General features: G+C 36.8%; 2 protein-coding genes across 10 annotated transcripts in view; both read left to right on the forward strand.

Annotated features, from left to right (window-relative positions):
* The window catches only part of LOC138691845 (zinc finger protein ZFP2-like), a 37,426-nt gene extending 29,828 nt beyond the window's left edge, over nucleotides 1-7,598 (forward strand). For all 8 annotated transcript variants that reach the window (XM_069814367.1, XM_069814370.1, XM_069814369.1 and 5 more), the window contains one exon: nucleotides 4,492-7,598. In XM_069814367.1, the coding sequence (XP_069670468.1) occupies nucleotides 4,492-5,632 (1,141 nt within the window). In that variant the 3' untranslated portion in view covers nucleotides 5,633-7,598. The remainder of the gene's footprint in view (nucleotides 1-4,491) is intronic.
* Nucleotides 7,599-12,531: 4,933 nt separating this feature from the next.
* Nucleotides 12,532-26,051, forward strand: LOC138691847 (zinc finger protein ZFP2-like). Of its 2 annotated transcripts, none has more exons than XM_069814378.1 (5): nucleotides 12,532-12,635; nucleotides 14,501-14,698; nucleotides 17,380-17,481; nucleotides 19,151-19,221; nucleotides 24,763-26,051. In XM_069814378.1, exons 2-5 carry the CDS (start codon nucleotides 14,501-14,503, stop codon nucleotides 25,991-25,993), a joined length of 1,602 nt encoding a protein of 533 aa, XP_069670479.1. In that variant the 5' UTR covers nucleotides 12,532-12,635; the 3' UTR covers nucleotides 25,994-26,051. The 2 variants fall into 2 exon arrangements, with proteins under 2 accessions (XP_069670479.1, XP_069670478.1); XM_069814377.1 differs by lacking the exon at nucleotides 12,532-12,635 and adding an exon at nucleotides 13,317-13,949.
* Nucleotides 26,052-27,336: the final 1,285 nt, after the last annotated feature.

Consider the following 27,336-nt stretch of genomic DNA (forward strand, 5'->3'; position numbering starts at 1 on the left):
ATTGCGTCGCACTTAAGACAATCGATAGTTCGCAGCAGTTGTATAAACAGATGATGACTAGAAAAACTGATTGATCATCATTGGAGTAGCGAAAATGCACTTTGGTCTATGGCCTCCTAGATCCCCTGATTTAAATCTTTAGGGTAAAGTTAAAGCTAATTTTTTATGCAAATAATCTGGATCATATTGACGATCAATGTTCGAGCAATACAGTCAGAAGAACTCCGTCGAGTGATCGCGAGTGTGTTTAAAATATGTGACGTGCCAGGCAGCTGAGCATTGTCTTTAAGGATAAGATAAGTTTTTGCGAAATTTTCGTTAGGCTATTTCTACCGTAGAAGGGGGGCGTGATTTAGCGGCTCGTCCCATGTTTGTATAGCTCTCCATCCAACAATAATCGTAACACGAACTGAAGATCACCGTGTCTGACCTACTTTCAGGTGGGAGAATTGAGACGATGTTGCCACTACTTCCCTTTCTCCCTGACTAACTAGCTTTAAACGGAAAATGGTGTATTCACTGAAGCTTGATGAATTGAGTGTGGGACCAACTCACAGCAGTTCAAAAATGGAGGAAAGTCTCCTAAATGGTGAAGAGGGGATATGGGGGGTGGAGTTGTCTGAGAAATCCTCCCGGCTAGGTCATATGGACCCACTAACCAACGGCAGGTGTGGTCCTCCAAACAGTTTGGACGTTTCATGTAGTGTAATGGCATAGCATAAAATATGGCGCGTACATGAAACAGTTATGCATTTTCATACCTCACTCTCCTATATTGGAGAGCAAAAAAGTAGCTTTATTGCCAAGAACAGACCATTAGTTAACAACAATATGAGGAGCATCGTTCCAAATCATATTATGTCCAAAAAAAAAAACAAAATTTTACACGAAGAACGAAAAACTGATTACTCCTAACCTGGATAATTTTCCGCAAAGTGAAAAATGTGAATTTATTATACTGGAGTACTTGAAGGAACTTGAAGAAAATTAAATCACTTTTTAATTCTGTTTTTCAAATTGAAAGCAAATGTGTTGGACATAATACATTTACATCTAATAACATATCACTATTGTTATTATTAAAGGAAAACATTATCTGTTAATGTAAAACTACAATTTCCACATTAATAATCCGTGGCGCTACAGCCCGTGAAGGGCTTAGACCACCAGCCGGCTGCTGGCCTCACGCCCACATGCCGAAGCAGAGGTGGACGATCATTCAACCAGAATGGAGGTATCGTGTGGTTAGCACAATGATCCCCCCAGCCGTTATAGCTGGCATTCACAACCGGATTTCGCTACCTATCGTAGCTCCCCAAGTGCATCACGATGCTGGGTGGGCACCGGTCCCATACACTGGCCGAAATTTCATGAGAAAATTTCTTCCCGCATGAGGACTCGAACCAGCGCGCATTCTGTAACGCGAGTCCTAGGCAGGATGCCTTAGACCGCGACGCCGCGGCGCGGGACACAATTTCCACATTAAAGAGTTTTATATGCAGAGTGTTCATAACTTCTTTCTGTTGTCATAATGTCTTTAATGAGATAAATGAATGCATAGAAAGCATTATTATTATTATTATTATTATTATTATTATTATTATTATTATTATTATTATTAAATAAAAACACGATTTTGTTAATACAAAAAAGGAATGTAGACATTAAACAAATTTTCATTTAGGCGTACAGGGTATTCATATCATTCATCCAACTCGATGCATCATGTTTGAATCTTTTTCACATTTTTTCAAATCTTCCTCCTTCTTCTAAGCAGCCGCAAGTCGCCATACTACCATTATCCTCATTGTCAGTTACCACAGCAACTGCATCGATGACGTTAGCATAGAAATCTAAAGCTTCACACAATTGAAATAATCTGTCTTTTTTCAACTGTTCCTTTCTGCCATAGTTACTATAGGTCATAGAAAGAAATGAAACAATTTGAGCCCATTTCCCTTCTCCGACATTAACCCTTCCCTCAATGAATTAGTAAATACCCTGACGCGTAAGAGAGAGGTAAAGACTTGAAGATTTTAATGTTGACCTGATATTGTATTAAATTAAATTAAAATCATAGAATTTCTACATTCATTTAAATAATGCTTGGATGTGATAAATGTTTTTAGAGGGTCTCACCAGCGAATATGGATTATAAAGTATGGACACTGAGCGAATTTTCCTGTGTTTTGTTTCTCTGTGCGCCAGCGTTTAGTTCCACTTTCAAGTGCTAGAGGTTAGTGTAATCGAGCATAGGCTAAGATAATAATTGAATATAGAGTTGAGACACGGGATCCAAACATCGCCTACCTTATTGCATAATCCAGTAACGCTTTGCTTCAAATAAATTCAAGTTAACAGCTTTGCCTTATTTCTTAGTGACGAAACTAGTTGTAATAATATTTTTTTACATTTTATATATATGATAAATTATATTATAAAATAATATAATACATTATAAAATTATGTATCAAATTCGTTTAATATTTGTATATAATATATGTATATGGTTTCACTTCTCATAAGAGTTTTGTTTTCCATTTTCAGCGCTATCAAATCATTACATATTTTAATTGTTGTTGGGGTCATCGTCTCAACTCTCATTATAAAGGAACTCTAGAGTCTAGACATTACAGTTAATGACGGATTTATTATTTTATAGCACCAATTTATTTTATTTGAGTACATAATGTACCTAGATGTATTAATTATGTGTTATATTTCCGCTGTGTCCACTGCTAGCTGGTGTGATTCAGCGCCAACTCTAGGGAGAAAGCAGAATCTCACGCTCTAGCTGGCTTGAAGGTCATTGAAATCAGTTCGGTTACATCAAAGGTACCGACGCGAAGTGTCCATACTTAGTTACCTATACGCTGGTCTCACAATCCCTGCATTCTTCATTAAAATCTATTTTTTTTACGTACTTTGCCTCAAATTTCAGTTTATGTGCATGTTTTTCTTGGTTTTACTTATTTCAGTGTACTCCTGAACTGTCACCTACAATGTAGTTTCTTGTTCCATAATGGAAACACCTTCCATCATAGACAGCTCTCCACTGTATTGTCCATATTGAAAATGTAGCATTGTCGCGAAAAATGCGCCAGATTGTCACTATATCTAACATAAAAAAGTTAATAATTAATTTCATTTATATCAGTTCTATAACATAAATATTGGACGTAATAGTCCACACCGTGGAGTAACGGTCAGCGCGTCTGGCCGCGAAACCAGGTGGCCCGGGTTCCATTCCCGGTCGGGACAAGTTACCTGGTTGAGGTTTTTGCCGGAGTTTTCCCTCAACCCAATGTGAGCAAATTCTGGGTAACTTTAGGTGCTGGACCCCGGACTCATTTCACAGGCATTATCACCTTCATCTCATTTAGTCGCTAAATAACCTAGGATGTTGATAAAGCGTCGTAAATTAACCTACTAAAAAAGTGGACGTAATTCTATATGAAACAAACACTACAAAGGACTGAACACGATTTGAAACAACCGCTACTTTTAAGCAGTCATTTATATTGTAAATTTATTTCCACTCAACAATAGGATTTTATTCTTCCAACAATAATTCCTTTCTACAATTCACCTTAAACGCTCTCGTCAACAATTGGATTTTCACTCAACACAGTATTCGCTATAGCACTCCACTGACGGCAATGACAATTTACTTGGACTATTACGAACAACAATGAACTGTTAATCTTAACTAATATTTACAAAGCACTATTTACAAATCAGAACTATCAGTTCTCAGTTCACAGTTCTTCTAGCTCAGTCACTCGAGTTCACAGTATCTCGAACCACAGACCTTCAGAGACAGTCCACTGTACTCGAACTCAGGTCCCTCCAACTGCGGTCCACTGCGCTCGAACTCAGGTCCCTCCAACTGCGGTCTACTGCACTCGAACTCAGGCCTTCGGATGCTGATACAGTTGCGGACGCACACTCGAGTCGAACTCCGGTACACAAGACTGGCTTTCTCACTGACTGGCTGACTAATCAACTGAAAAACTTTCTCGAGTTCGCTGACGCTTCTTCTTTTATAATCACAGCGACGTAGCCTCGAAAGTTCCACGCGTCACCAGAGATGGCACTCCAGAAAAATCCAGAGCCCTCTCCTCTCTACCAGCACTAGATGCGCGCGCACTCTCGTCGCGTTGACGTAATACACCCCCCTCTCTTCTCTCCACCACGCGGCGCCGTCACTCAGTGTTCCGTGGCGCCTGTGCGATCTGCTTTCTTGCGGGACGCTGGTCGTGAGTTCGAATCTCACGTCGCTGTCACAATATTGTTAGCGAATACGATTTGAAACTATGCTCCTAATATATTGTTCGGAATTTCACATTTTTCCTGACAATACGTTAATAAATTGATTCAAGTCAGTTGTACATTGCTGGTGTTTGAATGTGATATCTTGGACATTAATATGTGAATAATACTTGCTTATATTTGATTTTACTGCATAGTGATTATACGTTTTCATAATAGGATTTCAGCTGTCCATGACAACTATGTCCCACCAAATAGCGAAAGTCCCGAATATGCATTGTCATCAGAGATACCTGCCTCTGTAACTTCCCACGACTACCATCACTACGAAAATTTACTCAGAAGAGAGGAAGACAACTTGACGACGGATTCTCATAGCTTTGTACCAGACCATTCGATCTTCAGCGACCAAATCGACAGATCTGTCAAATGCAATATTTGTGACAAGGTTCTATCGAACTCTCAGGCCTTCGTATTTCATATGCGTGTTCATTCTGGTGAAAATCCATTGAAATGTGAAGATTGTGGGAAGTGTTTCCAATTAATGAAAACACTAAAACTACATACACGCGTTCATTTAGACGAAAAGCCTTTCAAATGTACAGTCTGCGGCAAGGGTTTTTTTGAGTCGCGATATCTCAAAATTCACTTACGGGTACACACGGGTGAAAAACCTTTCAAATGTGATGTATGCGGAAAATGTTTTTCGGTGTCGGCAAATTTGAAAGTCCATGAGCGTCAGCATACCGGGGAGAAACAATGTGTGTGTGATGTCTGTGGAAAGAGTTTCTTCCACGCGTCATATCTGAAGATCCATACACGCCAACATACAGGCGACAAGCCTTTCAAATGCGAGGTATGTGGGAAATGCTTCTGGCGTGCGGCATATTTAAGAATACATTCTCGTCGGCATACCGGTGAGAGACCGTACAAATGTAATGTATGTGGAAAAGGTTTTTCGCAATCTAATTATATGAAAATCCATACACGTCAACATACAGGCGAGAAGCCGTTCAAGTGTGATGTGTGTGAAAAATGTTTTTCTTGTGCAAGTCATCTCAAAAGTCATGGTCGTATACACACCGGCGAAAAACCATTTAAGTGTGATGTGTGTGCAAAAAGTTTCGGGCAATCTCAACATTTAAAAAATCATAAACGTCTACACACGGGTGAGAAGCCATTCACGTGCGACTACTGCGGGATGTGCTTCGCTCAGAACGACTACCTCAGAAGACATTTACCGCAGCATACTGGCGCGAAGTCATTCAGGTGTGATGTTTGTGGAAAATTTTTCTCAGAATTGTGGGGTCTTAAAAGGCATGCACGCCTTCACGAGGGCATAGATCCATCCAAGTGTTAGGTTCATCGGGCTTTCTACATATTACATAGGTTCAGCATTTACGTCGACACGCATCTGTACGTGGCTGAGAGAAAGACGGGGCGACGTCACATTCTTAGTCATAACATGGCCAACATTGAACAAGTTTATATAAATGGACGTTTAACATGAATATAATAAAGCTATTCGCTTGTTTTTTTTTTATATAGAACTTTGAACATGCATTGATGTTAAACAGTTGTCGAGATGGCCGTGACTAGACAAACATAACCTTGTGAACCTTCTTCAGTTACAAGCCGGAGCAACTCTAAGTGGTGGCGGGGGATTCTAAAGTGATATTGATGTAATTGTGCTTCCTCATTGCTTTCGTTATACGTAACGTGTATTTTTTCAATATTATTTTACGCACAAAGGTAAGATCAAGATTCAGAGTAGTGATGTAAATTATTACGGGTTCGAAAATAGTGTTTTATTGCAATCAATTGGCTATACTTCAGAATACGGCGTAAGTAGGCTACTTGCATACAAAGGCTGCCACTTAAAATAATTACAAAAAAACATGTTTTTTTTGTTGATAGTACAAAGGTAAATAAATAAATAAGATATTACTTGCACCGAAAATAATAAAATCAACAATGCAATAAAGACGTAAGTTCCTACGCAGTATTCATAAATTCCATTCAATTAACAAATTTATGCCTAGCAAATTGACAATGTTTTGCGACTTTATGGTCTTTCACCTGTAACGTGAGAGGTCTAGGATACATTTTAATATTATCTTATGCGATTATCTATCGTGCTTTTCTATAAATACCGTATTTCAAATGCCCAGGAAGCCAGTTTTAGTTTGAACCTGGCCAGTCACTATAACAATAATGTTATCCGAAATTATTTGTTATAAACTTTTTAAGATATAATTTTAAATAAATATAACTACAGAGAACAAGCTAAGAATGTGAATTATGCAAATAAAATATGAGGATGTAAATACAGTTAAGCCAAGTATAAAGATATGTGAAAAAATGAAGAAACATACCTTCAACATAATACGTAACAAAACACGTCATTACCTATTAAGTGTGTGCCAATTAGCGTAAACTCAGTGAACTTTAAATCCTGTAAATACGAAGTGAAAATAAACCTGTTTATAACTAATTTATTGCGAAAGAAATAATATTAATAAACAAACCTTGAAAACCAACAAATTGAGTGTATACACCTACAAATTATAGGTAGTTCTGACGTATAGCAGGCATTCTGAATCTTCAACAAAACTGCAACATTTCTGGGATCACAATACAGCTGTTTACAATGAATTTGAAAATCAACGGCGTACTTTATTGATATAGCAGGCGAGACCCAACAATTTGACTAGAATTCTGATACACCACAAACCACAAGTAAGACTAGAAATATAGCTTATACAATATTTAATATTAATAAGCATTGTCAATCACTTTGTCATTAATAATAATAACTGTAAAAATTGCTAACGACTGCAGCCATATTTTCATTTATTGTCTTGTTTTTATCGCCAAGACGCACTTAGTTTATAATACATAAACAATGAACGTTTGCTACGACCAAGAACATAATTCCTCGACACACACTTATATTGTAACATTAATTTACATTGAAAATCGGCATTAGCACAAACACGTGTTCTGGATAGTAGGCCTCCAGTTGACAGTTAATTACAGTGTTGCCAACGTATGGCTCTGGCTTGTAACTGAAGAAGGCTCTGGCAACGACAGATTCAGTATTAGTATATTTGTCTTTTTATTCTGCTAGTGTACTAATTCTGTTCAATTCCCGTATCAAGCTTCATCCTCTGAAAATCTGCATCTACTCTTCGCCCATCTCTTAGGAGGCCTTCCAGTTCCTCTAACGTTCTCTTTTCCTTGGTTCCCCTCACCATCCTACTTGTGTCTACTTTGTATATTTGCTGCAGTAATTTCTTTATTTTTAATAAATATATTGATGTTCAGATCTTCACTGTTTGCTCTAATTTCTATGTTTTGTAGTCTGTAAAATTGTTTTTATTATAATTATTACTGTTACCATTATAATTTAATTTTCAGCAATATATCGATCATCCAGTTCAAAAGTGCGACAACTCAAAAATGGCCATTTTTTAGTTATTTATATTACTGAAAGCCCCTTTCGGAACTCTTTCTGATTCAATATTGATATAAGTCATATTTACAACCAAAAATAAAAAAAAAAACGAAATAAACTGCTTTAGAAGTAATTATAACTATGGACTTTACTAATTCATTATTAGTACATTTCGAAATGTATTAATAATGAACTGGAAGATTGCAATAAACTCGTCCTGAATACTAACTCATTTCTAATTGTCGTGGTTATGAACCAGAACTCTGTTCCTTCCTAAGTGATTTATTTGAAACTTTTAACTGAAGATATCTCAAAACTTGTTTTTTTGAGTTGTCGCACTTTTGAACTAGATGATCGATATGTCACTTCAAACCAATTTTACGACAATATTCGTCTCGTCTTCTTTTTCCTCACCACTTCTCAATACTAATTAAATTTTTACTTAAATATGAAACTGTAAGGCTGCATCATTTTGATCGGGTTATGTAAAAGAATTGAATTAAAATCTTTCTAAAATATGATAAACGAAATAAACTAAGGAGGGAATTAAATGAGAAAGATCTCATCCTTCGAAATAGAGTTAGGAAATGATTGCAGAAAGGAGATAGCATTCCAATGCATTGACGAAGGAAATTGATACATCTAGGATCTCCGGTACGGGACAGTAGGCGTGTACCAATTTGGGTCAATAGATCTTTAGTGTCTCTACACCACGGACCAAAGGTCTCAACTGCAAAAGCGACGAAGATGTAATTTGATGTTAAATGTTCATATTTGCGTCGTTTAGCATGATAAGCGGATTCAGCACAATTTACAGAAGATTTTAAATGGGAAAGGGTTAATGTATCTACACATGTAAAATCCCAGATGAGAGATTTACCTTTGGACGAAGAATTAATGTCAAGCCGTCAGGTCGTTTACCATTCGACCGATTAATACCTGATGGAATGTCACAGGAGGTTAAAGATCTACCGATGGTGTTGTTAATAATGTCTAGGAATGCGACCTTTACTTCTGGCACAGATTAAGGCATGATGTCCAAAAGAATCCACGATCCCTCCACATATACATTGGTGTACATGGCAACAGCCCAGCAGCAATGTAAAAGCGACTTGAAAAGATTTATGGTCAATCAAAGTACCAACATGAAGGCAGAGCATGGAGCCAAGATCCAGATGCCTCCTCTTGGAGAGCTTGAATGCGAGTGATGTCCTTGTCAGATGTGAAAGAGCAAATAAGAGAATTAAGTATTTGACCTGAAATAATCTCCTCCCAGGGTTTTTGAATGGCTGGATTCTGAAAGGAGCAAAGTTACTAGTTTTTTTCGGACCACTTATTTAAAGCTTCAGGAACATGGTAAATATTGGCAGCATCACTCTAAATAGCATATCAGCTGTGGATTGTTTTGCATATTCCATATTTGTTTAACTGTCGTTTTGTAAATTTTTACTTCACTTTTGACTGGAATAATTGTTGCGTGAAATGATATCTGCGTCGTTAGTTTCTTAAGCTTACGTATTAGCTCAGTAGACTGCGTGTCTGTAGCATCTGCATGGATGCATTTTAGCCGTATCCACTCGCCTTCACCCCCACCACTGACGAAAGCAAACGCCGGACATCAAGATCAGCTGCAGCAGTAGTATTCGAAGGACACCGAAGATGACACCAAACTAGTGTTGGAAGGGGGCCCATCTGTCATAAAGGTACATAACCTCTTTTAAAACTTGTAACACTTTTAACGTTTTTAACTGTGGAAAGTTTTATAGTAATTAAAATTAATTATTTACACATTTCTAACATCTATAACTGCAATTGCATACTTACATTAAATGCAGATTAATTTAATTCCGAAGTACTATAAGGTGACAGTGTTGTAACGTGCAAAATTGAGGTACTAGTATGTTATAATGGAGGAGGCAATGTGATAGTAGGCCTAATAATAATAATAATAATAATAATAATAATAATAATAATAATAATGATAATAATCTTTAGTACTGAAAAAATATATAAATGTTACAGGATTTGTGACAGAACGAAAGTCTTTCACTGCAAATCCAGCATAGATGTATTTTGTGGATATATTTCAAGGAATTTCTTTTATTTTATTAAAAAGTATTCAATTAAGATCTACGCAATAACTGGCCTACATAACAATAATTAGTGTTGCCATCCGTCTGTATTTTGTAGAACAGCTTTTATTTTAAGACCAATGTCCGTAGAGTACAAATACGAAACAGACAAAATATCCGTGTTTTCTGTTCGGACTCGGAAAAGAAATTAACATGTTGATGAGGAGAAGAAATCCATTTACGAGTCCTGCATCCCATACCTAAGTGAGGAAATATAACCTTCCCACTAGTCAGTGGAGTGTTTCTGGTCTTGTGTTTGGTGCACGTGGCATACTCCCTAAATTCACATGGAATATTTTAAAAGCACTCGGTCTCCGATTTTTGAAATAAAAAAAAGTTATTGAATATTCTTAAGGATTCAATCCAAATATTACATTACCATTTATATTTTGGCCATTGACGATTCTATTGGGTTTGCATTTCTCTGGATGTTGTGCTAAACAATTCCTGTATTTAATCTTTTTGTATTTCTACATTATTTCTGTAGTGCTTTTATTCTGGATGTTTATGGTCACCCTCATTGAGGACAGATCATTTTGTTAAAAATAGTTGTTAGTTCCTACATCATTGAAGGAATGGGACCTTATACATAGTATCGAACAATAATAGCCACAGTTTTGTCCTGTAGATACGTGAAAGTATTGGTACTGTATTACGTTCAGAGATTACTTCCACGAGAAAAAACAAATTCATCCCCCCCCAAGAACGAAACAAACTGACGATACTGACCACTGAAGGTAAAAGGATAAAAAAAAGCATATCAATAATAAAATATTACGAACTTTTATAACCAGCGCGTTTCATATTTCGAACTAATTAAGCGAGGTGAGTTTTGAGGGTGTTGAACAGTTTTCCATGATTGAAGGGGTTCGTGTTATGAATTGCAGTTGAGTAGTGTCGAGAAATCAGCTGAGTTTATAAATTCAGTCGTTAACATATTAATGTTTCCATCAGCGTTCACGGACTGTTCTTGCTTGTGAACTTTATGCTTTGGAAAATCAAAGAAATTGTGGAGCAGTGGGAAGAAACAAAAACGGACTCGAACAGAGAACTCAGGTGTAAATCTATGTGTTTAAGTTTGGAATAATTTAAAAGAAAGTGGAAGGAAATTTAACAATTTTGAGAAAGTTTTAGAATTTGTATAGGTATTAGAGGTGTGTATCGGACGTTTTCGCTCGAACGCCAAGTAGTTCATAGCATAATCCCATAGGTAACGCACATGCATGCTGGATAAAATTGTCACGAGCGATAAATCCTCGAACGGTATAAGCCGAGCGTTATATATTCGTTGTTGTTATAGTAATGAACTGTGTAGTAACATTATAGATGTTTATCATTTCAAAACTTTGCAGTGTTTAACTAACCTCTCCATAGTACAACTACAAAACTTGCTTTAAAATATAATATAAATATTGTAGGTATTTCCCCCCCCCCCCCCACACAGGAGTGATTTTGTTTTTGCCACATCTGATAGATGTTATTGGATGTAAATGTAATTACTATAAACAGAAAACACAATCTCGATAATGCAAGAACTGTATCAAGTTTTCTAGTAATAATAATAATAATAATAATAATAATAATAATCTCTAATAATTAGTGTATCAATCTTTGCGTCTGTAACAGTTGTGCAGCATGATTATTCGTTTTATTATATTTTCTGTGACGTTATCTCTGTACTAATATTGTTATTAATCTACTGCTATATCAATAATATTTTGTAAAACGTTTCTACATTGTCGCAGTATATAGGCGGAACACTATGTATGGACCTATCATATTATATATGTGGTAAATCAAATATTGAATAATATTAATTAGCAATAATAACTGTATATCGAAGTTTTTCATACTATTTTATTTATAACTTCATGTTCCTGTTTTGGTACGTTCCATTGACTGTTCCATTAAAAGTTTGTCATAAACGCAGAAAATAAAGCCTTATTTTTACCGTGTGGGCAAAACATATGTGTATGTTATCTGTCGCCTTCCATACAAGATAAGACATGTCGGTGAGATGGCCTTGTACTGTGCTTCTATTTATTACGAGCGTATCACGACCGATCTTATCTCACTCGAGGGTGCGACACTCGACCGAGTTCAAGCGAGCGATTTAACTCCAATGCAGTACTCTGGTAGGTATTGTCTCCCAGAGCTTCGGCATCTGTCGAGAGTTTTGTTTCATGAACATCATTTGGATACCTGAATGAAATAAACTGCGAATAAATAAGGTAAAACCATTCCCAAATTGAAGTCTGTTCACAATTTTAATGCGAGAATTTCTATGGCTTGATCAACGATAACTCTTCTTTTCTAAAGCAAGTACATTGTTCCAGAAAGTATGAGAATGATGTAATTAATTGTACTGTGTATGTTTAAAACAAACAGTGTAGCCTATCTGTAAAATTTACGATATTAACGTTATGAAAGTGAAAGTATAATCAGGCTATTCAATTTCGCTGTTAATTTTTTGTCTTGATATACCGGTAGTAGTTTTTTATGCAAATGATATCCTAAACTTTTGGGAAACCAAAAGCTTTTAAAGTTATAACAATCCTAACAATGACTGCAAGAAATTACTCTCAGTGCTGGGTGACTCTCCTATACATTATTATTATTATTATTATTTTATTATTATTATTGATCGGTCTTTTTATCTAGAAGGCAATGCTCAACTGTGTGAATAACAATGAGTGAGAAAGAGAAATCACTTTCTAACTCGTTGAATTCGTGAAAAATTAGGAATCGTGGAAGCTGTGGTGCTGTGGTGAAAGGTTAATGAATAATATTATTAATCTATTTGTTATGGAATTAGTCAATTTGAGGGCTTAAATTTTCGTTATTGAAAATACCCTGTGAAATGTTGATTTGAAAGACAATATATTATATAATGAAACATATTTTCCACACATTTATTACTTAAAAACTATAACATTACCCTGAAAATGTGGAGAGCATAATGTTTATATGCTAAAATATGTTCGTCATAAACATGTTGACATGAGGCTCCATATATGAATATTTCAATGACAGAGTCAAAAACTTTTCTTTTTATCAATTCTCGATCGCTAGAGTGGAAGTGGTGTAACCCTGTACATTCAAAGGAGGGCTAGATTACATGAAAGTAAACAACAAATCTATTGTACGTTTTGTATTTAAGTGTATGGTTAATTAAATAATTGCATCGAAATTTTAAACTCGCTGGCAACGTCATCATTGTTGCCATGTGTAGTCATGTTAGGTAACAAATTTGCAATTTAATTGACACGAAAACGGTCCATTCTGTCGAAATACGTCAAAGGGAAAAAATATTGTTTAACTGTTACATTCTCTATCAACATTGACAGAAATCAAGATCCTATGCTTAGTAATTATCCACAACGACGACGTTAACCTTTCGTCTGCAAAAAAAATTAACTAGGCCTATATCGATTTGGTATTAGATTTGTTTGTTTTTACTCAGCTCTGCAAATCTACAGGGTTCTTTCACGTCGGCCTCGGTAGCCCAGTTGGTATAGCACTGGCCTTCTATGCTTGAGGTTGCGGGTTCGATTCCAGCCCTGGTCGATGGCATTTAATTGTGATTAAATGCGATAGCCTCATGTCAGTAGATTTACTGGCTTGTAAAAATCTCCTGTTGGACAAAATTCCAGCACACCGGCGATGCTGATATAACCTCTGCAGTTTCGAGTGCAGTTAAATAAACCATTTTAATTTAGAAATCCATCCTGTGTAAATTCTAACAGCGCTCAAAATGGGTAAATACATAGGTACTATATACACATCTAAATGCTACGCCCTCCTTTTAGTGACATCTGCTCCTTGTCCGCCATTTTGTAACAAAGAAGGATCAGAACAATCGTCAAGGCAGAATTATGAGTGGGCCTGTGTTGTATGGAGAATGAAGCTGGAGAAAATGAAAGATCACGAAAAAGAAAGGTTCAAAATGAAGATGAGACTTCAGGTTATGGGGAGTATTTTGTCGTGATGTTGTGAACAGTGTGTGAATCTTTAATTGTAGTTTTCTCGATTATTCATGTTGCATTATGTTACCTCCTATTAAACTCTACATGAAATTATCACAAAAGGTTTGTACGGTTGCATTGATTAATTGAAAACCATTGTGATATTGTGATATTCCAGGTTTCTATTCATTGCATTTATTTTTAATTTTTCTAAAGAAAAATTCAATTCCATTCATTCTTAATTTGTTAGGTATACTTAACAGAACTTTTAAAACAAATGCATAGAAAATATAAGCCACGAATGTGTACGTTTAGGAAGTAAAGCATTTATATTTAAAATGCAATAATTAAGTTATATTTTACATAATTAGAAATCAGATTTTCTTTGTTTGGATAAAATAAGTTATTGAAGAGTCATTGTGTCGAATTCTATTAAGCTCTGTAAAAATCTGTCTTAGAATTGAATTTTTTTAGCGATGTATTTTTTTTTTTTTTACGAGACCTCCCTTTGATTGTTGGCTAGCCTGTATATTCAGCCCTTCATCCTGGCGCACCCTTCCTCTTTTAATAAAGGTTCCAAAGAATGCCGTTATTGTGCTCAGCATTGATTTCGATAATTTCTAAGCACTTCATATTACATAAACTTATCTGAATTTATATCTCAACCTCATCAGATGATGGACGAACAGAAGACAAAACAAGAGAACGATCCGTTGGCAGAACAAAAAAATTGTACAGATCCAAGCATATGTCAGTTTTTTTCTAAAGCCTACAATGAGATGGAAGAAGTGAAGACAGAAGCAGAAGATGACCCGTTGGCTGTAGAAACAAATGAAGGCACTGATATAGAAGAGAAGAAACCTTTATCAGAGGTAAACTGGAAGCTGTTCATTATTATTTATATGCATATATTACTCTTCATCTTTCACCGTCTCTGCAGCTCATCTCTGGAACTCTCTACCGCAACATGTCAGAAACTGTCGGACATTGTCTAGTTTCAAAAATAAATTAAAATTGCACTTTTTGAATTAGATTCCTTTGACTTATATGCCCTTTTCTCTGTGATAGTTTTGTAAAAATATAGGCTATATATTTCTTTTTCCTTCCTTTCCCCTTTTTGTTCTCTTTATCAGCCGATGAATTTATTATCATAGCCTTTTTATCGTGAATTTTATTTAATTTTCGTATTTCTGTTCTTTTTTATTATTGTTTTATTGCACTCCATTTTGATATATTCTTCCTTATGTTTTTCCATATTAACCATTTGTACCAAATGAGTTGCTTTCACCATATTTCAATGTATTTTACTTTCCTTTTTTATTATGGTATTATTTTCATGTTGTTTATTATCGATTTTATTATGCTATTATTATTATTTTCTTTGTAATATGTTAGTATTCTGTTCTTTAACTTTTTGTTAAATTTTAACTGCTTGTATACTTTGTGACCTGGTAGAGTGTAAGAGAAGGCCCTATGGTCTTAACTCTGCCAGTATAAATAAAGAATTATTATTATTATTATTGTTATTATTATTATTATTATTATTATTATTATTATTATTATTATTATTATTATTATTGGTACGTGATAATAATTCATATATTCTTAGCTTCCGGCGGCTGTGTTAAGTATTAAACAAATAGTTGTTATTTTTGTACTTGTCTAATGCCAAACATTTGACAATGGAGCCATTAGCTTCCTTGATTTCCAATACTTATTTTGAGTGGAACTGACCATTGTTAGGACGTCACAGACTAAGAGATATTCTTGTCATTTCCTCCTAACTATATCGATTTCCCCCCCCCCCCCACCAGGCATTATGTTTTGCTCCGTCCGAATTTATTATTTTTTGGCAGATCTGAATTTACTTTTGATTAGTTGTTTTACCTCCGTTATTGGAGGTGTGTAAAATTTGAGTGCCCTTTTAGCCAAATAGACTCTTGTGTCATTACCCTGTAGGCCTACATAACAATGGTAGGCTAAGTTAGGTAATAGATGATTTTCTAACAATACTGAATTTAGCCCTTTTCGTAGACTTGTGAAACTATATCTATTATACCACTGAATCGGATAATATGACAGCGTTTTGAAAATTATTTAACCTATGTAAGAGCCTTTCCAAAGATATGTATATAGCAGTAACTTTTCCTTCAAAATTTGTTGTATATTCTTCTATAAAATGATAAAATAAAAAGAGGGAACATGTTCATCCAGCTCCTGAATGTGATATAAGGGCTCCATCTATATAAATTTGTTACCACTCCTTATGTGTGTATGTAGTCTCTATTATTTTTGCAGACAGGATCTTCAAAACCTATTTTATGCTCGACCATGCCGAAATGTAGTAATTGTACAACTGGTAGCAGCCCTTTAATGGACCTCATTAAAGTACACCTATTCATTAAAGTTCAGGTGTTCCACCAATCAGAAAGCACCATTGTACCAATATGAAAGCACAAGTATCGATTGTTCTCGGATATGCAATCGAAAGACAACTAGCGAAACGTCACGGAGGCTGGAAATCCAATACTGTCGCAGAAGGTTATGTTCTGTTACTATAATAATTCAAATAAATAATATTCAAATAAATTCAATTTGTCATCTCGTTTTTCAATGTCAAAATCAATTTCAAGGTTATATCAAGATTAATGTTTATTTTACTCTCTAGATTATATCAAGGTCAATGACATTTGTGTCTCGGAAAAAAATCAATACTTTCGCGTCTGCGCACATCTCACAATTTACGAGATATTGCACAAGGTCAGTTCCGCTCCCCAGTCAGATAAGACTAACATGAATACTTATGAATAATTTCAAGTTAGAAATATGGTCGAGCAAAAAAATTATGAAACTCACTTGCGCTCGTTTCATAAACATACTCGCGTCTTAATTACTACCATTATAGGCTCGTTGCATAATGTACTATTATCTGATTCAGATCTTTTATCATTGTTCATAATGGGCAAACTGTGTTCCATGAATGTGGTATTTAATCAGTTCTTCAAACTGTGTAATAAAATTTGTGTTTCATTATTCTGCTTTAACTTGCTTACATATAGAGTAGTTAACACTACATTTGTATAGTTGTATGTATATAACCAGATATTTTCATTCTTTCTTTACAAATTCGAATAATATATGATACAACATGAGTAAATAATATGCTTTATCGTCTTGATTTTATTATTATTTCAGAAATGGTGTTTTGGTATTTCAGGACGTGGTACTGTACCCAAAAACCTGCTCTGTCCTCGCACCCACAGTGAAAAACTAAACACGCATATTATTATTTTTATATTCTTCTGTATTGTGATTAAATATCACGTAAGGTTTTGATTTCTTTTGGATAAATTCTCTCTTTCAAAGATTTCCTTTCTCCATTCTCCAATATTTCGCCCTCAGCCCTGTACTGCATGTAGCACTGAGCCGAATATTGGCTTACTGAACTAAAATGTAATCCAGAATCTGCGTAATATTATTTTAGAACAAATTTCTAAATTTTCATGGTATTTTCTAGAAATGCAAGATTTTTTTAAGTCTGAACGTGTTTCAGGTAATTGAGGATTGTGTGAATTCCAGCTACAGTCTATCAGAGGTGAAATCTGAGGAAAATCCAGTGTCATTTACATTTTATGAAGTAAAATGTGAATCTGAGGTGAGTTCCGTCTATTTGTATTGCATGTTATATCCAAAACATTTTGTTATTTAGCACTTTTCATTCGTTTATCTTCATGTTCTTCATCATACTTTTCATTTACAGATAATTCTTTCTTTAAATTATTTCTCATTTTACATTCGAGGGAACACTTTCTAATGATAATATTGCCCGAACCAGCTTACTTAATACTCAAAGTGTGAAACCTAACCATTTTTTCCTCATTACTACATTACTACAAAAAATCTAGTTTCAAGGTTGAATTTTGTTTTGGCAACTTCGTTTCGAATTTCGGTATTGAGAAATCCATCTGGTAGTGATTTGCTAACTGTTATGTTGACAGCAGTAACAGCCATTGACAGTATTGAAATTTTATAAAATTAAAATTGTTCTAGATATCTGAGCCGATTACTGGAAGCTAGTGAAATTTGAATATACTAATTATTAATTAATATCAATATTAATATTAATACATAACAGTTATTTTGTGTGTTGCGTTGTGTTGTCGTTACAATACAAGATTATAGTCTCATTAAGTGTAAACAAATGTAACACATTTACGGTGTGATAGATGTACCTGAGTGATTGATAGAAATACCATTTCACATTTTAATTATTTTTTTCCGTGCTTAGATCTTTATAGGTCTATCTTGCACAGATTATTGAACTATTTAGAAAACATCTCTCAACATAAAGGTGAGATGTGGTGAATAAGCAAGACATTGTTATTGTTAGTACTATGTTATTATTATTATTATTATTATTATTATTATTATTATTATTATTATTATTATTATTATGACGTGAATATGTTAGGAGAAAATCCACAAACGATTAGGGAAAATACGGGAATTTTACTTGAAGCAAGTAAAGAGATAGGTTTGGAAGTAAATCCCGAAAAGACAAAGTATACGATTATGTCTCGTGATCACACTATTGTACGAAATGGAAACATAAAAATTGGAAATTTATCCTTCGAAGACGTGGGAAAATTCAAATATCTTGAAGCAACAGTAACAAATATAAATGATACTCGGGAGTAAATTAAACGCAGAATAAATACGGGAAATGCCTGTTATTATTCGGTTGAGAAGCTTTTGTCATCTACTCTGCTGTCAAAAAACCTGAAAGTTAGGATTTATAAAACAGTTATATTACCGGTTGTTCTGTATGGTTGTGAAACTTGGACTCTCACTTTGAGAGAGGAACATAGGTTAAGGGTATTTGAGAATAAGGTGCTTAGGAAAATATTTGGGGCTAAGAGAGATGAAGGTACAGGAGAATGGACAAAGTTACACAACACAGAACTGCACGCATTGTATTCTTCACCTGACATAATTAGGAACATTAAATCCAGACGTTTGAGATGGGCAGGGCATGTAGCACGTATGGGCGAATCCAGAAATGCATATAGAGTGTTAGTTGGGAGGCCGGAGGGAAAAAGACCTTTAGGGAGGTGGGATATGATGATAGAGAATGGATTAATTTAGCTCAGGTTAGGGACCAATGGCGGGCATATTATTATTATTCATGGCATTGTGATTTAACCCTCTTTGGTGATATCCGGTATTAGTTGGCAACACTGGAAGACGGCCATATTAGCCTTTTAGGTACTGCTCCTGTGGTCAGTGCACTGCCATTAGTTTCCAGACCTGATTTTTCTTTTCAGGAAAATTTGTCAACTGCGCACCCAATGAAGGAGGAGTTGGATCTGAAAGAGTTCACTGAGGAGAATAAGAGGTGAGTCTAGAGTGCTATTCGTCACTTTCCCTGTGTTTGTTCAGGTTCATTTGAGATACGATGCAGAAAAGTGTGTAAAGTTCCTAAAATTTCGTCCTACTTCAAATGAAGAAGTCTTATGATCGAGTGCACCATTCTTGATTAAAATTCTACCGCGGTAAAGTTCGCATTTCACTCTATTCAACTTCACTATCCGTCATCTCTGACGATCAAAGTTAAACATAGTAATATAGTTTACCACGGTAAAACTTGACCGCTCATGATGAAGTTTTTACGTGAAATTTATTAGGGTCAGTTCCAATAAAATGGTGGCCCGATTTGATGGAATAAAACAAATGTTTTACTTGAATTATTTATTCAGTGATCAATGTCGAATTGACGTCATTCTGGAAAGAGAGGATTCTTTTGAAGAATACTATGATAAGAAATTTGAAGACAGATTTCATCTGTCCAAATAAACCGTGTGGTGGTTAGTGAATGAATTGAATGAAAGGTTGGAATTTCCTACTAATCGAAATATTCCCTTCTCACCTATCAATAGAGTTATAACAACTTAGCTATCCCCTCATATAACCCACTCTAGCCTTGTAACAGTCCTTGGTGTCCTGTTACGTAGCTGTCGGCACATGTGCCCACATTGTGCTCAATACCCAACAGGGAAAACGAATTACATTATTCAGAAGCTCGTTGTGTTCATTGCCTCTGCTTTTGTAAGGCGTCTTATCGATTGTGTGTAGACAAATAGTACCTACAGATAAGAGACCTGTCTGTAGCTTGCTTCCACTGGCATAGCTCGGTGGCCAGAAGCTGGCCTTGGGACAAGTTTGCAATATCACGTGAGCTTACAGTAGTATCAGCTGGCTGGTTTGTTTCTGAGGTTTTCAGTTCTCCCAGCAGAATGAATATCAGGTAACACATGCTGACTCCTTGGTCTTATCTCGTAAATTATCTAGCTGTCACTATTTCTAGCTAATGTAGATAAGGTCATTGTGATACATCATTATCATCATAAGACGTTTCGGTTATTCTTTTAAGAATGGTAACAACCTCGGGAATTGGATTTTACAATGTTGCTACAATTGAAATGTGAAGGTCCACCATAACTGTGAATTGTAAAGTTGATTGACAAATAAATATCAAATATCAAATGTTGCTACAATTACCAGTTAAAATTAAAAAAAAAAATCTGTTTGTTATAATATTATTGCCAAGGTTGTGTCTTTGAAATGGTAGTTTAACGTAATTTGTTTTTCTTTCGCCAAATATGTGTGATAATTTAATATTATTTTCTTAATACATAAGATATAATTTATTGATGTGAGAACATTATTTTCTCATTTTCTTATATTCTCTGAAGAACTTAGAAACACATTCTGTGATTATTTAAATATGAATCTATTTTGTTTATTGGCCATTTTGAAACAAAAGCTACCAGGTGATTTAGTAAAAGAGTAGAAAAATTACTGTTTTCCATAGTATTACCTTTATTCTTAGGTTTGCAAGGAGTAGTGAAGTGCATTCCATAACCTCTCCTACTCAACTCCATCCTCACCTTCCCGTGGTGCAACCTGTTTTTAACAGACGAGGCTCTGGGGACCGAGTCACAGCGGTATAACTGTTCCATCAACATGGCGGAAATGCCGTCGCCTATTTGCTACAAAATTTTCGCGATGTTAAAGTCCTGTATTTTTTCTCTTTCCACGTTGTTTTGATGACGCATAATTTCCTTAAGTTTATCGCTGCATACAGCTTGTCATTTGAACAATCTTCAGCTTGCCTTATTATTTCTTTGACTCTTGTGGCCGCTTTTTCCAAGTATTGTTAGAAAATTTAACGACTGTTAAACTCTAAACAGTTTGTTAATTAATAAACTTGTATGTTTTCAACACCAGTTTGGTTTAACAGATTGTTAACAGTTTGTTAATTTTAAATGTAGGATTTCCGCCAGTTAACTCGTTTAACATTTACTTAAATATGGCTGTATGATTTGAGGCTTTCTCGGCGTTGGTTCGCTAATATGTTTTCGCGGGATATCAGCCGAGTTAAGATTTTGGAATGCTCCAAGCTTTCGACTGCTATCTCTGCAGCCATCTTCAGGGAAGTGATGTCCGAACAGAAAGTCGAAAGGTTATATAGATGTGGCTGTCTCAGGTGAAACGGGATTGGTTGGCGGATCATCACTTCCCTGAAGATGGCTGCAGAGATAGCAGTCGAAAGCTTGGAGCATTCCAAAATCTTAACTCGGCTGATATCCCGCGAAAACATATTAGCGAACCAACGCCGAGAAAGCCTCAAATCATACATACATCACCTCTACGGGGAGGAAGTATACCATGTCCTTCAGAGATTGGAACAAGGACACAAGAAGAGGGCAAGTCTACTATGTACACTTGCTTTCCTACGTAGATGTCGAGACAAGAAAGTCGTCCCTAAATTTGCTGTCGTTAAACATGAAATTCGAACAGTGAAGGCCCAGAGAATATGCAAACGAGCCAGCTTGGCCCTCATAAGGGAGAGAATCCATCACACATACCTGGAACTCAACAACATCTCACGGGAGCTACTACAGCTACGCTTACAATGCTACGGGAGGCTACAACCATCTGATCAAGAATGGATCGACAGGTCACTAAGCGCCCAGGTGCAGATGCATATGAAGAAAGTCAGAGGGAGGCAAATGGAGAAATTCCACAGATTGGCCCCCTCACAGCCAGGCATCCAACCGCTGGACAAGAACAAACTTGTCATTAATGTATCAAGTAAAACATTGGACGAAGACACCATATCGGTACTTGCCAAGGGCCTAAATTTCGTTCCAGCTCCAAGAAAATATCCAGTCAAGGACATTATCAGTGGAGTGGAGCAAGCTATCTCCTCTCTTCCTCCTGGAATATCTGAAGAAGTGAGAAGAGATGTCTGCCGAATAATCAACACAGCCAGACCACCCAAACCCAATATCACGAGGAATGAACGACTAGCGCTCCGGGAGCTACGTGAAGATGAGAGTATAGTCGTTCTCCAGGCCGACAAAGGAAACGCTACGGTGGTGTTGGACTCTTCAACGTACCACCAGAAAATTGTTGAACTACTAGAAGACACGACCTACAAGAAACTGACACGTGATCCCACTAACAGGATCATAAGAAGAACCACCACGCTGCTGAAATCTTCCTCGCTGCCTGCCGAGGTTATAAAAGTTCTACTACCACACTCGGCCACACCACCTCGGATTTACGGGCTCCCCAAGATCCACAAACAAGGGCTACCATTACGACCCATTGTTAGCACCATCGGGTCGCCCACATACCACCTGGCCAAGCATCTAACCAACATGCTCCAACCCCTGATTGGAACGTGTGAACATCATGTGAAAAACTCTACAGAATTTGTTAGAATTCTGGAGAACATCACAGTGGTCCCATCAGATCTACTAGTGAGCTTCGATGTAATTTCACTCTTCACAAAGGTTCCGATAAAAGAGGCTCTTGAACTGGTAGCGGAACAATTCCCGGATGATATTCTACAACTCTTCCGACTGGCCTTGACTACTACTTACTTCACGTACAACAGTGAGTTCTACGAACAAACCGACGGCGTGGCAATGGGCTCCCCGCTGTCACCTGCTATTGCTAACTTTTACATGCAGCACTTCGAACACCAGGCCCTAGACTCAGCCACACACAAGCCGAGCCACTTCTTCCGCTACGTGGACGACACCTTCGTGGTCTGGCCGCACGGACAAGACAAGCTACAAGAGTTCCTACAACATCTCAACAGCATTCACGCGAATATCCAGTTCACCATGGAGGTGGAGTCAGAGGGCTCACTGCCGTTCCTGGATATCCACATACACAGGAAAGCAGATGGTACTCTCGGACATGGCGTGTATAGAAAGCCGACGCACACAGATCTGTACCTGAATGCACTCAGCCTCCACCACCCTTCGCAGAAGAAGTCCGTCCTGACTAGTCTACTACATCGCGCCATAGTCATTTCCGATATCAACAACTTGCCTGCAGAAATGGACCATCTTCGTAGAACACTACAACAAAACAACTACAGCCGGAGAGACATCAGCAAAGCCCTCAAACAAGTTACCACGAGATGTAACACAATAGACTTAGACAGCAAGCTAGAACCGACAAAGAAAGCTTTCATTCCATTCTGCGGGAGCGTGTCACACAAAATAAGCAGAATCCTCCAGAAGGTTAATATCAAAACCATCCATAAACCACAGAGCAAAATCCGGAGTCATCTACGTCAGGTTAAAGACAGTCAGGGCTTAAGGACTCCAGGGATTTACAAGATTCCATGCGAGTGTGGCGAAGTATACATAGGGCAGACTGGCCGCACAATAGAAGACAGAATCAAAGAACATAAGAGGAACCTGAGGCTGTATTACCCGGAAAAATCTGCAGTGGCGCAACACAGCATAGAAAAGGAGCATAAAATACTGTTTGACCACACCAAGGTCATTAACAAATCAAGCCACTACTGGGATCGTACAATCAAGGAGGCCATAGAGATCAAGCTGGAGAAAAACAACTTTAACAGAGACAGTGGACTCCAGCTCAGTCAGGCATGGACACCGGCCTTAGACCAACTCAGGCCCTCTTACAATCAAGGTCATGAAGATCACGGACCGAGGACGGCAACCGATTCCAACCGGCGGAACAGGGCTCGCCGCCCGCCAAACTTCACGCAGTAATCCCGGGAGGGGCGGAGCTTACGAGCGATGACAATTCCCGGCCCCGGATTGGCCGATCCGCCAACCAATCCCGTTTCACCTGAGACAGCCACATCTATATAACCTTTCGACTTTCTGTTCGGACATCACTTCCCTGAAGATGGCTGCAGAGATAGCAGTCGAAAGCTTGGAGCATTCCAAAATCTTAACTCGGCTGATATCCCGCGAAAACATATTAGCGTTAAATATGGCTGTTCGAACAGAAGTTGCGAAATTAATATTTTGTGTCTTTCTGTAGGGAATGTTTAGCATATGACTGGTAATATAACATTTAAAAAATACTTTGGACTGTTTAAGTACATCAGTGTTATTTTATTTCTTTCGTATTTCGTATCCATAATAGCAATGAGGAAATATAACCTTACTTTGTAATTATTATTCAGCACGTCACCTACAACTTTCATTTGTCAACTGTTTGTTTATGGAGCGTGGCCTACTATAACAGGTTGTCATTTTATACAAGTTTCATGACTCACTCTATAATATAGAATTTAAAGATTAATTTTAGCCAATTAAAAATTTTCTTACATGTGTAGAATCATTACCAACTGCTGTTGAGTAGTTAAAATAGTGCTAACAGACGTTATAGTTAAGTGCTGGTTATCTTAAAATTATGTTGAACAAATGGAAAATACATTAACAGAGCGTTAAAAATAAACAGACTGTTAATTTAACATTCGTCAAGCAAAATTAAACATTACTTGGTCAAACTGGCCATTGATCTAATATTCTTATCTACGTATATTCTGAAGTGTTGTTTGAAGTCTATAGCTATGTGATGGTTGTCATTCCAGCATTGCAGTAAACCATAACAATGACTTTTTGAGAGAAGAAAAGTGCCACGAGAAGATATCGGAATGTGATGTTAGTGGTAAATGTATTACAGAATCGGGAAGTGTAAGTGGTAATCCAACTCAAAACACGGTAGAAAAATGTTTAAAATGCGATGTTTGTGGAAAGACTTTCTCTAAACCGAGAAACCTGAGAGTACATGAACGTCGGCACAAGGGCAAGAAGGAATTCAAATGTGATGAGTGTGGGGATTTATTACGTAACTTGACCGATCTGAAGATCCACAAGCGACAGCACGCGGGAGACAAGCCGTTCAAGTGCGATATGTGTGATAAGCGTTTTTCTAAATCGGATAGTTTAAAATTGCATGTGCTCAACCACTCAGGGGAGAAACTCTTCAAGTGTCAAGTTTGTGGGAAGTGTTTTCTGTACTCTGAAAGTTTTAAAAGGCATCTACGCTTACACACCGGTGAAAAACCTTTCAAATGCGAAGTTTGTGGAAAGTCTTTTTCCTACTCTGAGAGACTCAAATCTCATACTCGAATACACACTGGAGACAAACCATTCAAATGTGATGAATGTGGCAGATGTTACACAGAGTCGAGAAGTCTGAAAATCCACGTTCGCCGGCACACCGGCGAAAAGCCATACAAGTGTGATGTTTGTGGGAAATCTTATTCCTATTCTGGTGGTTTGATTAACCACGCTCGACAGCATACTGGCGAAAAACCGTTCAAATGCAATTTTTGCGGGAAATGTTACTCTCATTCTGCGAGTCTTATCTACCACACGCGTCAACACACAGGTTTAAAGCCTTTTAAATGCGAATTTTGTGGAAAATGTTTCTCGCAATCAGGAAATCTCAACGAGCACGTACGCCAACATACAGGGGAAAAACCTTTCATGTGTGATGTTTGTGGGAAATGTTTCTCTTACTCAGTGAGTCTCAATGACCATGTTCGCCAACACACTGGCGACAACCCTTTCAAATGCGATATATGTGGGAAATATTTCTCGCGTTTGGTAAAACTTGAACGACATTCACGTCTACACGATGCAGAGAACTCTTTTAAATGTGAAGTCTGTGGTAAAAGTTTTGCTCAATCAAAAAATCTCAAAATCCATTCGCTCCAGCACACTGGCGACAAATCTTCCAAGTGCACTGTTTGTGGAAAATGTTTCTTTCATCCTGTGAGTTTGAAAAGACATACCCGTCTACACGCAGGAGAGTAAAGCCGTATTTTATCGAGCAACCCGCGCACTTTTTTCTGAAATATATAGGTGCACTGCTTATTCGAAAAGAAGAACACAGCCCTGTTTTCTTCCGTCGCAATTTCTAAGTTTGTAGCAAATGCCATTATCTTCCTGCGCGGGTATTTCAATTGTTAAGATTGTTAAATTCTGTTCGGATTATCAGTTGGCCTGTATATATTTCAGAATCAAGTTCGAGTGTGTTAAGTGCATATTTCGAGCGTCTTATATTTTCATTTCTGAAAATGAGTACTACTGAATGTACGAGCATTGTTGCCAACACATAAATTGTATCCCCGTCAGTCTAACATCTGGAAATCCGTCAGAATCCGTCAAAATTAAAGAAAAAATAAGACCCACTCAATATACCTATATACAAACGAAAGCAAATATTAACGCAACTCCCTCACCAATCTTGATTAAAAGAATAATAATTAATTGACATCTGCTCTAAGTCTGCAGTTGATGAGCTGGGTTGGTCTACACTTCCCGAAAAATTAAACAATTCAAATAACAGCAGCCAAAAAATCAGACGGAGTAAATCGTAATTTCCGCCAGAAAATCCGTCACCCATCAAAGCCATTCTTTTCCCGTCCGATACATTGAAATTCCGTCACTTTTGACGGAATTTCCGTCCAGTTGGCAACACTGAGTTCGAGATTGCGATCTTTTACTTGCAGCGAAAAACTTAAAATTATCAAAGAAGCGGAGGAATATACTGTATTCTATGTGTGTTTGTCTTTAATTTGTCGTGAATACATTTGTTGAAAGTTTTATTTGTATAATTTGTGTTTGTTTTATGTTATTAATTTTTTGTTTATTTATTTGCTTTTTTTTTTTTTTTTCTTTTTGCCTTTCAAATTGAGGTGCGCGGTTTATTGGAGGGAGCGGGCTATTCGAGAAAATACGGTAAATCATTATTATGTATGTCGTAAGTATTTCTTATATTTAATGTTTAAGACAGTACGATTACCGCCCCGAAATAGGAATAAATTTCAAATGGAAAAGTCTGGTAATTATTTAAAGCCCGAAACATTTCAAGTCGTCGTTCTTACTCTTTCGCTGCTGGTTCTTTGATCCTATTTTCGTCAGTTCGCATCTTTATGAGGCCGATGATTTTCTAGTCTCGATAAAATTCTTAAGAGAGGTTTTCTCTGGGAGGAAAATAAAACTTTACGACCCGTGTATTATATTTACTTCAAGGAAAGTTTCTTCTCTTTTTCTCGTCATGTTTCAGCTCAAGACATCGCTGTATAAACTATTACCACATAGGATGTGAACATACATTATATGCAAGACGTAAAAAGTCAGGGAAATTGCACACA

The sequence above is a fragment of the Periplaneta americana genome, chromosome 16, assembly GCF_040183065.1.
Source record: "Periplaneta americana isolate PAMFEO1 chromosome 16, P.americana_PAMFEO1_priV1, whole genome shotgun sequence".
Taxonomy (NCBI): Eukaryota; Metazoa; Arthropoda; class Insecta; order Blattodea; family Blattidae; genus Periplaneta; species Periplaneta americana.

Coding starts and splice junctions, on each gene's coding strand:
- LOC138691847 (XM_069814377.1), top strand. CDS start 13,908: ATGTTACCTCCTATTAAACTCTACATGAAATTATCACAAAAG. Junction 14,699..17,379: donor AGAAGAAACCTTTATCAGAG/GTAAACTGGAAG, acceptor AACGTGTTTCAG/GTAATTGAGGATTGTGTGAA. Junction 17,482..19,150: donor AAGTAAAATGTGAATCTGAG/GTGAGTTCCGTC, acceptor TTTTCTTTTCAG/GAAAATTTGTCAACTGCGCA.